Raw genomic sequence first — 12,291 nt, forward strand, 5'->3', positions numbered from 1 at the left:
AACTACTTCTTTTCTCTGGGCCCCTCCCCAATCGGACCGGGAGTGACATGTTTAGCCGCATGTTCTCCTTGAATTGCTGGCTGTCTGAGTGGTGTCCAAAAAATGAGGTGGGCTTCATAGATAATTGGCAAAGCTTCTGGGGAAAACCTGGTCTTGTTAGGAGAGACGGCATCCATCCCACTTTGGATGGAGCAGCTCTCATTTCTAGAAATCTGGCCAATTTTCTTAAATCCTCCAAACCGTGACTATCCAGGGTTGGGACCAGGAAGCAGAGTTGTAGTCTTACACACCTCTCTGCAGCTTCTCTCCCCCTGCCATCCCCTCATTACCCCATCCTCGTAGAGACGGTGCCTGCTCCCAGACTACCAATAACCAGCAAAAATCTATTTAAGCATAAAAATTCAAAAAGAAAAAATAATATAGCACCTTCAACTGCACCACAGACTAAAACAGTTAAATGTGGTCTATTAAACATTAGGTCTCTCTCTTCTAAGTCCCTGTTGGTAAATGATATAATAATTGATCAACATATTGATTTATTCTGCCTAACAGAAACCTGGTTACAGCAGGATGAATATGTTAGTTTAAATGAGTCAACACCCCCGAGTCACACTAACTGTCAGAATGCTCGTAGCACGGGCCGGGGCGGAGGATTAGCAGCAATCTTCCATTCCAGCTTATTAATTAATCAAAAACCCAGACAGAGCTTTAATTCATTTGAAAGCTTGTCTCTTAGTCTTGTCCATCCAAATTGGAAGTCCCAAAAACCAGTTTTATTTGTTATTATCTATCGTCCACCTGGTCGTTACTGTGAGTTTCTCTGTGAATTTTCAGACCTTTTGTCTGACTTAGTGCTTAGCTCAGATAAGATAATTATAGTGGGCGATTTTAACATCCACACAGATGCTGAGAATGACAGCCTCAACACTGCATTTAATCTATTATTAGACTCTATTGGCTTTGCTCAAAAAGTAAATGAGTCCACCCACCACTTTAATCATATCTTAGATCTTGTTCTGACTTATGGTATGGAAATAGAAGACTTAACAGTATTCCCTGAAAACTCCCTTCTGTCTGATCATTTCTTAATAACATTTACATTTACTCTGATGGACTACCCAGCAGTAGGGAATAAGTTTCATTACACTAGAAGTCTTTCAGAAAGCGCTGTAACTAGGTTTAAGGATATGATTCCTTCTTTATGTTCTCTAATGCCATATAACAACACAGTGCAGAGTAGCTACCTAAACTCTGTAAGGGAGATAGAGTATCTCGTCAATAGTTTTACATCCTCATTGAAGACAACTTTGGATGCTGTAGCTCCTCTGAAAAAGAGAGCTCTAAATCAGAAGTGTCTGACTCCGTGGTATAACTCACAAACTCGTAGCTTAAAGCAGATAACCCGTAAGTTGGAGAGGAAATGGCGTCTCACTAATTTAGAAGATCTTCACTTAGCCTGGAAAACGAGTCTGTTGCTCTATAAAAAAAGCCCTCCGTAAAGCTAGGACATCTTTCTACTCATCACTAATTGAAGAAAATAAGAACAACCCCAGGTTTCTTTTCAGCACTGTAGCCAGGCTGACAAAGAGTCAGAGCTCTATTGAGCTGAGTATTCCATTAACTTTAACTAGTAATGACTTCATGACTTTCTTTGCTAACAAAATTTTAACTATTAGAGAAAAAATTACTCATAACCATCCCAAAGACGTATCGTTATCTTTGGCTGCTTTCAGTGATGCCGGTATTTGGTTAGACTCTTTCTCTCCGATTGTTCTGTCTGAGTTATTTTCATTAGTTACTTCATCCAAACCATCAACATGTTTATTAGACCCCATTCCTACCAGGCTGCTCAAGGAAGCCCTACCATTATTTAATGCTTCGATCTTAAATATGATCAATCTATCTTTGTTAGTTGGCTATGTACCACAGGCTTTTAAGGTGGCAGTAATTAAACCATTACTTAAAAAGCCATCACTTGACCCAGCTATCTTAGCTAATTATAGGCCAATCTCCAACCTTCCTTTTCTCTCAAAAATTCTTGAAAGGGTAGTTGTAAAACAGCTAACTGATCATCTGCAGAGGAATGGTCTATTTGAAGAGTTTCAGTCAGGTTTTAGAATTCATCATAGTACAGAAACAGCATTAGTGAAGGTTACAAATGATCTTCTTATGGCCTCGGACAGTGGACTCATCTCTGTGCTTGTTCTGTTAGACCTCAGTGCTGCTTTTGATACTGTTGACCATAAAATTTTATTACAGAGATTAGAGCATGCCATAGGTATTAAAGGCACTGCGCTGCGGTGGTTTGAATCATATTTGTCTAATAGATTACAATTTGTTCATGTAAATGGGGAATCTTCTTCACAGACTAAAGTTAATTATGGAGTTCCACAAGGTTCTGTGCTAGGACCAATTTTATTCACTTTATATATGCTTCCCTTAGGCAGTATTATTAGACGGTATTGCTTAAATTTTCATTGTTACGCAGATGATACCCAGCTTTATCTATCCATGAAGCCAGAGGACACACACCAATTAGCTAAACTGCAGGATTGTCTTACAGACATAAAGACATGGATGACCTCTAATTTCCTGCTTTTAAACTCAGATAAAACTGGTGTCTAACCAGATCCTTACTCTGGATGGCATTACCCTGACCTCTAGTAATACTGTGAGAAATCTTGGAGTCATTTTTGATCAGGATATGTCATTCAAAGCGCATATTAAACAAATATGTAGGACTGCTTTTTTGCATTTACGCAATATCTCTAAAATTAGAAAGGTCTTGTCTCAGAGTGATGCTGAAAAACTAATTCATGCATTTATTTCCTCTAGGCTGGACTATTGTAATTCATTATTATCAGGTTATCCTAAAAGTTCCCTAAAAAGCCTTCAGTTAATTCAAAATGCTGCAGCTAGAGTACTGACGGGGACTGGAAGGAGAGAGCATATCTCACCCATATTGGCCTCTCTTCATTGGCTTCCTGTTAATTCTAGAATAGAATTTAAAATTCTTCTTCTTACTTATAAGGTTTTGAATAATCAGGTCCCATCTTATCTTAGGGACCTCGTAGTACCATATCACCCCAATAGAGCGCTTCGCTCTCAGACTGCAGGCTTACTTGTAGTTCCTAGGGTTTGTAAGAGTAGAATGGGAGGCAGAGCCTTCAGCTTTCAGGCTCCTCTCCTGTGGAACCAGCTCCCAATTCAGATCAGGGAGACAGACACCCTCTCTACTTTTAAGATTAGGCTTAAAACTTTCCTTTTTGCTAAAGCTTATAGTTAGGGCTGGATCAGGTGACCCTGAACCATCCCTTAGTTATGCTGCTATAGACGTAGACTGCTGGGGGGTTCCCATGATGCACTGTTTCTTTCTCTTTTTGCTCTGTATGCACCACTCTGCATTTAATCATTAGTGATCGATCTCTGCTCCCCTCCACAGCATGTCTTTTTCCTGGTTCTCTCCCTCAGCCCCAACCAGTCCCAGCAGAAGACTGCCCCTCCCTGAGCCTGGTTCTGCTGGAGGTTTCTTCCTGTTAAAAGGGAGTTTTTCCTTCCCACTGTAGCCAAGTGCTTGCTCACAGGGGGTCGTTTTGACCGTTGGGGTTTTACATAATTATTGTATGGCCTTGCCTTACAATATAAAGCGCCTTGGGGCAACTGTTTGTTGTGATTTGGCGCTATATAAAAAAATTGATTGATTGATTGATTCTTAATTATTGTTTTTTTTTTTTGTTTTTGAGTGGGTATGCATCTATTTATTTATTTATTTATTTATTAACTAACAGTATAACACCTTTAATATTTGTCTTATTTAAACAAGAGTTGAACCTTGACTAATTTTCTTTGTCCAGTCTGTTTTAAGAATAAAATCTGGATGAAAACTTTTTTAAATCATAGCTTTTCCACACTTTCATGTTACATCAACATGAACCTGTGTCCTGAAGGTGATCATTAGCTGCTTTAATGAGCGTTTTGCGCTAATGTCTATTGTTCACAGAAATGATCATTTGTAAACTGTACAGTTTTTAAACAGGTCCATGAAAACTATTAACTTTTGTTTTCATGTGAAAGAGTAAAGCCCCCCCACACACACACACGCACACTCTCATCTCCCCTCTCTCTTTGTTTAGCTCAAAGTCAGGATCACAGACTTACTTGTTTGTCTCCTTTTTGGAAACACAAAGCCTTTAATATGCCAAATAAATCGTTAATTTATGAATGTAACAGCAGCTACAGACACAGGAGGAGCTCTGGATTATTTAATGAAGGATTCAGATGATGTTTTTTTTTTTTTTTTCTTTTTCTTTACGCGACTCTGAACTGAAACTCGACACAGAGACCTGCAGCAGGAGAAGGAAGCTCTCTCAGCTGCCATTCACAATGCAGAAAACTAAAGTTGCTGACTGGTGATCTCTTTTTAAAAATGTATGCCTGGAGGCAGAACTCGGCTACATCCACTGCTGGAAAAATTAACTGGCATATCGGCCACTATTAATGGCTGATACCAATAGCCCGAAATGCTGAATATCGGGGCCCATCATCAGTTGGCCCCTAATATGAACATGAACTATGCTGTGAAATTAACATATATTTTGACCTTGTTGCTCCGTAAGCTTTTTAAATATGAATTCTGTTTTTAAACCATATATACAGTGGTTTGCAAAAGTATTTCACACTTTTTAATTTGTTTATGGCATTTCAAATACAAAAAGTAAATCAGGCTTCTCAATATAAAAATTTCTAAAATGATCTTCCTTAGACTCAAACTGAAAGTAAATCTCTACCACTTGATATAAATTAATTAAAAATATAAAAGCCAAGATGATGGGTTGTGTAAGTAATCAGCCCCTTTGGTATAATACCTGTAAATAATCAGTTGAATTGCCAGTTTTCTTCAGACAAGTCAGGGGATGGATACATGAACATTTCCAAGTCACTGAATATGTCTTGAACTTTATTTACATCATTTACATCTTGTAAATGTCTTGCTCTAGATTTGTTAATGATTCAGTTGAAGTCCTGCACACTGTTTTCTGCTTGCTGTCCCAGACTTTCCTTTTCTAGATGTCAAGGTCACGGTTGTTTTGTGGGAGTTTGCATGCAATCTGGGGAGGAGGAGGAGGAGGATGGGGGCATTGCAAGTGTGAACACAACAAATGACCCAAATGGAATGTGGGCGTTTTTATCCAGACCAGACCCGAAAACCTTCTGGGGATTGCAGTGGAATCATTAATGGTCACAGGAGGAGGTGTTTAATATCTTAGGGCACTCTTAATATCATCCACAGGAGTTGTAGTGTATGGCCTTGTGACAAGTCTGGGCTGTAAGGAACTCAGAAATTGGGCTGTGGTGTCATTGACAACAGATAGGGACACAATTATTTGAGGAATCTGAGCAAGTGACACTGTCTGTAGTCTCGGGAGCCTTGGCATTCTGACAGAGGAATGGAAGCACTGCATAATTCCAAAGCAACACCTCCTCCCATCACTGTCATGACAAGTGATGACTCATTTCTGACATATTGTTGAACTGTCGTCTTAGCCTGAAAACTCTTGAGCAGTTGTTTAAGGCTGGCATTCTGTTGAATATATCTGCCAGTGTTCTTTTACTGGCAGTCTGATTCATGTTTCTGGTACCTTGGCTTTTGAGATCGAACGACACATGGGAAACACACGTAGTGATGTGGCATCTGTCAGGCTGCTTACAGAGGAGTCAAAGCATTGCATTCTTTCTAACCTACATGCTGTCCCACCACAGTCATGGCTTTTGATGACTCAATTCTGACAGATGCCTCTGTTAAAAACCGGTCCATTGGGACAGCTACTTTGAGCAGTTGTGCAACACTGACCTTCCTGCCGGTGGCTGATCCTCCAGTTACTTAGGAACCACCAAGTATCAGTGAGGTTACAAAGGCTGTGAAACGACTGAGGGCAGGGCAAGCTCCAGGGATCCAGACAGATATCATTGCTATGGACTGCAAGAAAGGACTCGTCATCACACTCTGGAAGGACAGGGGATTGCAGCAGTTCCATTGGTATTACCCTGCTGTCTGTGCTGGGAAATGTGATTCTGAACAGGATTCAGTTACTTCCTATTCAGTGACAGGAGTAGTTTAGCTTTGCAGCCAAGATGTCAACCATTGACTTTATTGTGTTTTTGACAATACACATTGAATGGACCCCAGTGGGTGCATGGACCAGCTGTCTGTCTACCGGTTACCATCCAGAACCTGGGCAATTCTTTGGTGTGATGAATGTGGCAATGTGTGGCACAGGCACATGCTGTCAGATCTGTCCTGACTTAACAAGTTGTTGGATGTCATAGCTGGGCTACAGATATTGTTTGTTCTGTACGGAGTGGAAGCAGTGTGTCACCTTGCCTTCCCGAATAAGGTGAATAGCATGATGAATTAGGTTTATTGATTTTGTTTTGTTTTTGGTGCACTGCTGTTTGCGTGTTTGTGTTTTTAAAATTTAGTTCAGTGATTAATTTATATTTTGTATTTATCATGAATATATGTATATTTTTTATATACATATGTATACATTTTTATTTTTTGCTTAAAGGGGTGGGTGTTTATAAGCTTTTGCTTCTGCCTACACCTTTTCAGGCACATGGGTATGTTGTTAAATTGTTTTCTTTATGAGTTTTCTTTGCTAGTTTGAAAATAAATCAAGTTGATCATCTTGTAAATTTTCACAAATCATGATAATTGAGCCAGGCTATCACAGTCACGGGTTAAACAGCTGTACAGTGTAAGCCTATGGCGCAAGCTAAAAGCCTCAAAGTAAATGTCATCAGAATTCTCAAGTAGCATGGAGAGGAATCCCACATGGGTCCATATGTGCTTGCTTTACTTCACTTAATGTAAAGAAAGTTTTAAAAACCACTGATTATACAGGCATTGACTTATCTTCACCTTTTCCCCATTTGGTGATGCCGCTTTCCACTAAATCCATACAGTTGGATTGTTGATGACGGCTTTGTTCTTCTGTTTAGAGCAGGAATGAGCCCTGACGGGGGTTCTGCTTTTAAAAACATAGTCGGTTTATTAGTGCCCCAAAATGAAATGTGAAGCAGTAAGTGATTACACAAATGCATATACAGTGAGGCAAATAAGTATTTGATTCACTGTATTTTTGCAAATTTTCCCACCTACAGAGAATGGAGAGGTCTGTAATTTTTATTGTAGGTACACTTCAACTGTGAGACTTCCAATTGCATGGAATAAGTGTTTCATCACCTACCAACTAGCAAGAATTATTTTTCATTTTATTGTTTACTTGATGAGGACAATGCACATTAACAAACACTTTGTACATTTTCATGACAAGTGTAAATATGCCAGAGCTAAAAGCTAAAATTCTGGCTCTCAGACCTGTTAGTTTGTCTTTAAGAAGCCTTGCACTCTTTACCTGTATTAATTGCACCTGTTTGAACTCGTTACCTTTATAAAAGACACCTGTTCACACACTCGATCAGTCACACTCCAACCTATCCACCATGGCCAAGACCAAAGAGCTGTCTAAGAACACCAGGATCAATATTGTAGACCTGCACAAGACTGGGATGGACTACAAGACAACAGGCAAGCAGCTTGGTGAGAAGACAACAACTGTTGCCGTAATTATTAGAAAATGGAAGAAACACAAGATGACTGTCAATCTTCCTCGCTCTCGATAATGCAAAATCTCTCCTCGTGGGGTAAGGATGATTCTGAGAAAGCCCAGAACTACACGGGATGACCTGGTCAGTGACCTGAAGAGAGCTCAGACCACAGTCACAAAGATTACATTAGTAACACACTACGCCATCATGGTTTAAAATCCTGCAGGGCAGCAAGGTCCCTCTGCTCAAGCCAGCACATGTCCAGGCCCGTTTGAAGTTCACCAGTGACCATCTGGATGATCCAGAGGAGGCATGGGAGAAGGTCATGTGGTCAGATGAGACCAAAATAGAGCTTTTTGGAATCAACTCCACTCACCATGTTTGGAGGATGAGAACACCCCCAAGAACACCGTTCCAACCGAGAAGCATGGGGGTGGAAACATCATATTTGGGGGTGCTTTTCAGCAAAGGGGACAGGACGACTGCACCGTATTGAAGGGAGGATGGATGGGTGGGGTCATGACAATGACCCTGAAACACACAGCCAGGGCAACTAAGGAGTGGCTCTGTAGGAAGCATTTCAAGGTCCTGGAGTGGTCTCGCCAGTCTCCAGACCTGAAGTCAACAGAAAATCTTTGGAGGGAGCTGAAACTCAAAACCTGAAAGATCTGGAGAAGATCTGTATGGAGGAGTGGACCAAAATCCCTGCTGCAGTGTGTAAAAACTTGGTCATGAACTACAGGAAACATCTGACCTCTATAATTGCAAACAAATGTTTCTGTACCAAATATTAAGGTCTGTTTTTCTGTTGTATCAAATACTTATTTCATGCAATAAAATGCAAATTAATTATTTAAAAATCATTCAATGTGATTTTCTGACTTTTTCTTTTAGATTCTGTCTCTCACAGTTGAAGTGTACCTACAATAAAAATTAAAGACCTCTCCATTCTTTTTAGGTGGGAAAACTTGCAAACCCGACAGTGGATCAAATACTTATTTGACTCACTGAATAGACATGGACAATTTCACAAATGTCACAAAAACATGTTGATTTTTCAGTAAATCCCCTATTGAAATGCGTATTGACGTAATCTACAATTTAAAAACTTGTGTTTTTTAAAATCATGCCCCACGCCTGTCCAGATGTACTCAGGTCTCCCACTTCTGGTAAGACTGGGACTTTGGCTCCCTGCCTGATTGACCTGATACTCTCTGTCCCTGCCCTCTTGTTCAAACCTCACATCTGGTTCGTAGTGTTTTTCTGTCATTGTCCAGTCTTCTGTGTGACACAGTGACTCAGAGGTTTTAGTCACTTTCTTACTGTGGACACTTGTTACTGAGCTGCTGATCCACCTTCAGATCTTCATTTTTCTTTAGTAATTTTTTTTCTTTCTATTTCCTGACTTTCCCTCCTGTGTTGTTTTTTTCATGAACTTCTGTCATCATTTCATGTATCATATATTATAGTTTTTGTCTCAGGATTGTACTTTTTCCTCTTTCCTGTCAGCATGCTGCACTGACCTATGATACATGTAGACTTTGGATGGATTAAAAGAAGTTAAACTGTTGTTTTCATTTAGATTCACTGGTAACATGAATTCGTGTGCATCCACTCAGCTGTGTTAAACAGGGATTTTCTTACCTGTTGATGTTTGTTTCAGTCCGTCTCTGAGGATTTTTCTTCTTCTTTTTCTCTTCCGTTGTTTCTTTCAGGGACCATTGTAAGTGTGGGAGACCCCAAGAAGAAATATACACGCTTCGAGAAGATCGGGCAAGGGTGAGTCGACAGAAATGTTCCCACCTCCCCCCATGAAAACAGTGTTTCATGCTTGCAAAGCGTTTGTCACAGTTTAGTTTAGAGCAGTCAAGTGCTTGATTACTAACAGTATTATAAAACTACCTATACGTTACGTTATTCGCTCTAATTTAAAGTTTTCAAGCCTTGAAGAGGAAATTGGATAAACACAACAAACATACAACATACATGGGAGTGAAATATCAAACTCACCAGATCAGGATGCAGGTCATATTTGAAAAACAGTAAAAAAAAAAAAAAATAAAAAAAATAAAAAAACACACATTTGTGTAACACTGAAAATAAAGAGAGCAGCGTTAAAAATTTGAATAAATGTAGCTTAAGATAAAAGTGCTGATACAATGGGTGTCCTTGAAAACAGGCAGACCATGTTCATTCAAAGTGCTCTTTTCATTTAGTTCATGTATTGCCAACCTCTGGTGCTGGAGAGAAGGATGGGGGGGGCATTCTAATGGAACTCCTAGTTCTGATAATAGGGGGGAGGTATAGAAAACTCTGGTGGATCTTGCATATGGATGCTGTAGATCATTATTCCATATGGCAAGAGTGCAAAGAGGTGGTGGGACGGATGGGAAGAGTCAGACATGTTGTTGGCTTTTCTGGCACAGCAGCCTGTGTAGATGTTTCAGATCTTCTCGGCTATTCTCACTGTTCTCTGCAGTAACTTGCTTTCAGCAGCTGCACAGTTCTACCATAAAGAGACGGGAGACAAGAAAAAGTTAAAAGATTTTAAACCATAGTGATGTCCAGAATGTTAGACCAGTTTTGGTGGAGATCCCCGTCATGACGAAGTGTTGGGGTGTATAGTTCTCTGATCCTGTCATCAGAAGAAAGCAGAAGCAGAGCATCAGACAGGGACTGCCTATTAGCAGTGGGGTAGAGGAGGTAGCATCCAGGTCAGTGACTGCAAACAGCAGAGATGTATGACAGGACTAACTTTGACTTTTTTTTTTTTTTTTTGTAGAATGCTCAGGCTTTTTATTTTATTTATTTATTTATTTATTTTTTTGTCATGGCTTGATGTCTGAAAGGGTTAGCAACTCCTTCCTTTTACAGATTACAGCTGTTATCGATTACAAGAATTTGAATGGAATGTTTGAAATCTACATCTACAACCTTGCACTGCACTACATTTCCTGTACCAGATAGTGATGCAGTGTGGCAGGATGCTCTCCATGTTTCCTCTGTGAACAGGTTTCATGATGGATGGATCGAGGGAGTTTACTTTTCTCAATCTCTGTATTTTTTTTTTCAGCCACATAAGCCAATAAACTCCTTTAGAGTTGTCTTGGTGGCTTCCGTCACTAGTGTCTTCTTGCATGCTCAGTCAGTTTTTGAGGATGGCCTGCTGTGGCCATATTTATCACACTGTGTCACACTCTTTGTATTTCTCAGTCTTTGGTTTAGCTCTGATGGATATTCAGCTGCTTGAGATGACGTGTGTGCTGATTTGGCACAGTGCAGATGAGGTTGGAGTCGTTTTTGTATTCGTGACTTGTTCAAACCACCTGGTTGTAAAAATGGTAATTTAGCTCTGTTATAATAACAGGTCAGGTTGTGCATGCAAGTCCCCCCCCCCCCCCCCCCCCCCCCCCCCCCACACACACACACACACACACACACACCACAGGGAGTACACCATAGAAAAATAGAAACTGGGCTAAAACTTAGCTCATGCTACATTTTTAATGTGAGACAGTAATCCTGACATGGTGTAAAGTTTGGATCTGCTGTGTTGTGTCTTTTCAGGGCGTCTGGGACTGTGTACACAGCCATTGATGTTGCTACAGGACAGGAGGTAGGTGTCCGACACATCCTCTCGTATTCTGTTTCTTTCCATTATGTATGGTCTGTCATCTTGGCTGTTTTATATTTCTGAGGATTAACTCCAAAGCTAACAGGATGTCTCATTAAACCTGAATGATAATGGTATGAATTTTATTGTGAAGACAGTAGAAATTTTTTAAAATGTGATCCGTCCTTGTTGACATCTTTGTGTGATATGTTTATAGATATTAGAAGCATTAAAGTCTGCATTTTGACTGAAAACCTTATGTAACAGCTTTTTATAGTAAAATTTAAACCTTAAGGACATAATAAAATAAGTTACCTGTGACATATTTCAAGTGACAGTTTTCTTATTTGATGGAAGTGTAGCACAGATCACTTTGGTGTGACTGAATGAATCCACACTTTAGTGTAAATAATCAGAAAACCAAAAGTAACTGTATTCTGTCACAGAAATAATGACAGTAATCTGACAGGTGTAATCTCTGTTTCTCCTCTCAGGTTGCCATTAAACAGATGAATCTGCAGCAGCAGCCGAAGAAGGAACTGATCATCAATGAGATTCTGGTGATGAGGGAAAACAAGAACCCAAACATTGTCAACTATCTGGACAGGTTTGACACCCACAGCTTGCATAGAGATTCCCTGTTCCTGGGTTTTTTGTTTGTCCCCTTCTGCTATGTATATTTTATTATTGCATATTTATAAAGAGAAACAGACAATTTGACAGACACGATCCTCCTCATGTTCTGTTAGTAACTCATAATGCAGGTGTATTTGCAAGTGCATTGGTGTTTCTACATGTTTTTACAAAGAAGAGTTATTAAGGGGTTTTTGTATTATTTTTTTATTGTATTTCATGGTCCTGTTATGGATCGCTGTGTGCAGATTGTACAACCCCAATTCCAGTGAAGTTGGGACATTGTGTCAATGTAAATAAAAACAGAATACAATGATTTGCAAATCCTCTTCAACCTATATTCAGTTGAATACACCACAAAGACAAGATATTTAATTTTCAAACTGATAAACTTTATTGTTTTTGTGCAAATATTTGCTCATTTTGAAATGGAT

General features: G+C 39.7%; 1 protein-coding gene across 1 annotated transcript in view; it reads left to right on the forward strand.

Annotated features, from left to right (window-relative positions):
- pak1 (p21 protein (Cdc42/Rac)-activated kinase 1) overlaps positions 1 to 12,291 on the forward strand; it is a 212,990-nt gene that overhangs the window by 174,140 nt on the left and 26,559 nt on the right. The window contains exons 8-10 of the mRNA XM_034168630.1: positions 9,327 to 9,390; positions 11,179 to 11,227; positions 11,719 to 11,831. Of these exons, the coding sequence (XP_034024521.1) occupies positions 9,327 to 9,390; positions 11,179 to 11,227; positions 11,719 to 11,831 (226 nt within the window). The remainder of the gene's footprint in view (positions 1 to 9,326; positions 9,391 to 11,178; positions 11,228 to 11,718; positions 11,832 to 12,291) is intronic.

Source organism: Thalassophryne amazonica, chromosome 4 (assembly GCF_902500255.1).
Source record: "Thalassophryne amazonica chromosome 4, fThaAma1.1, whole genome shotgun sequence".
NCBI lineage: Eukaryota > Metazoa > Chordata > Actinopteri > Batrachoidiformes > Batrachoididae > Thalassophryne > Thalassophryne amazonica.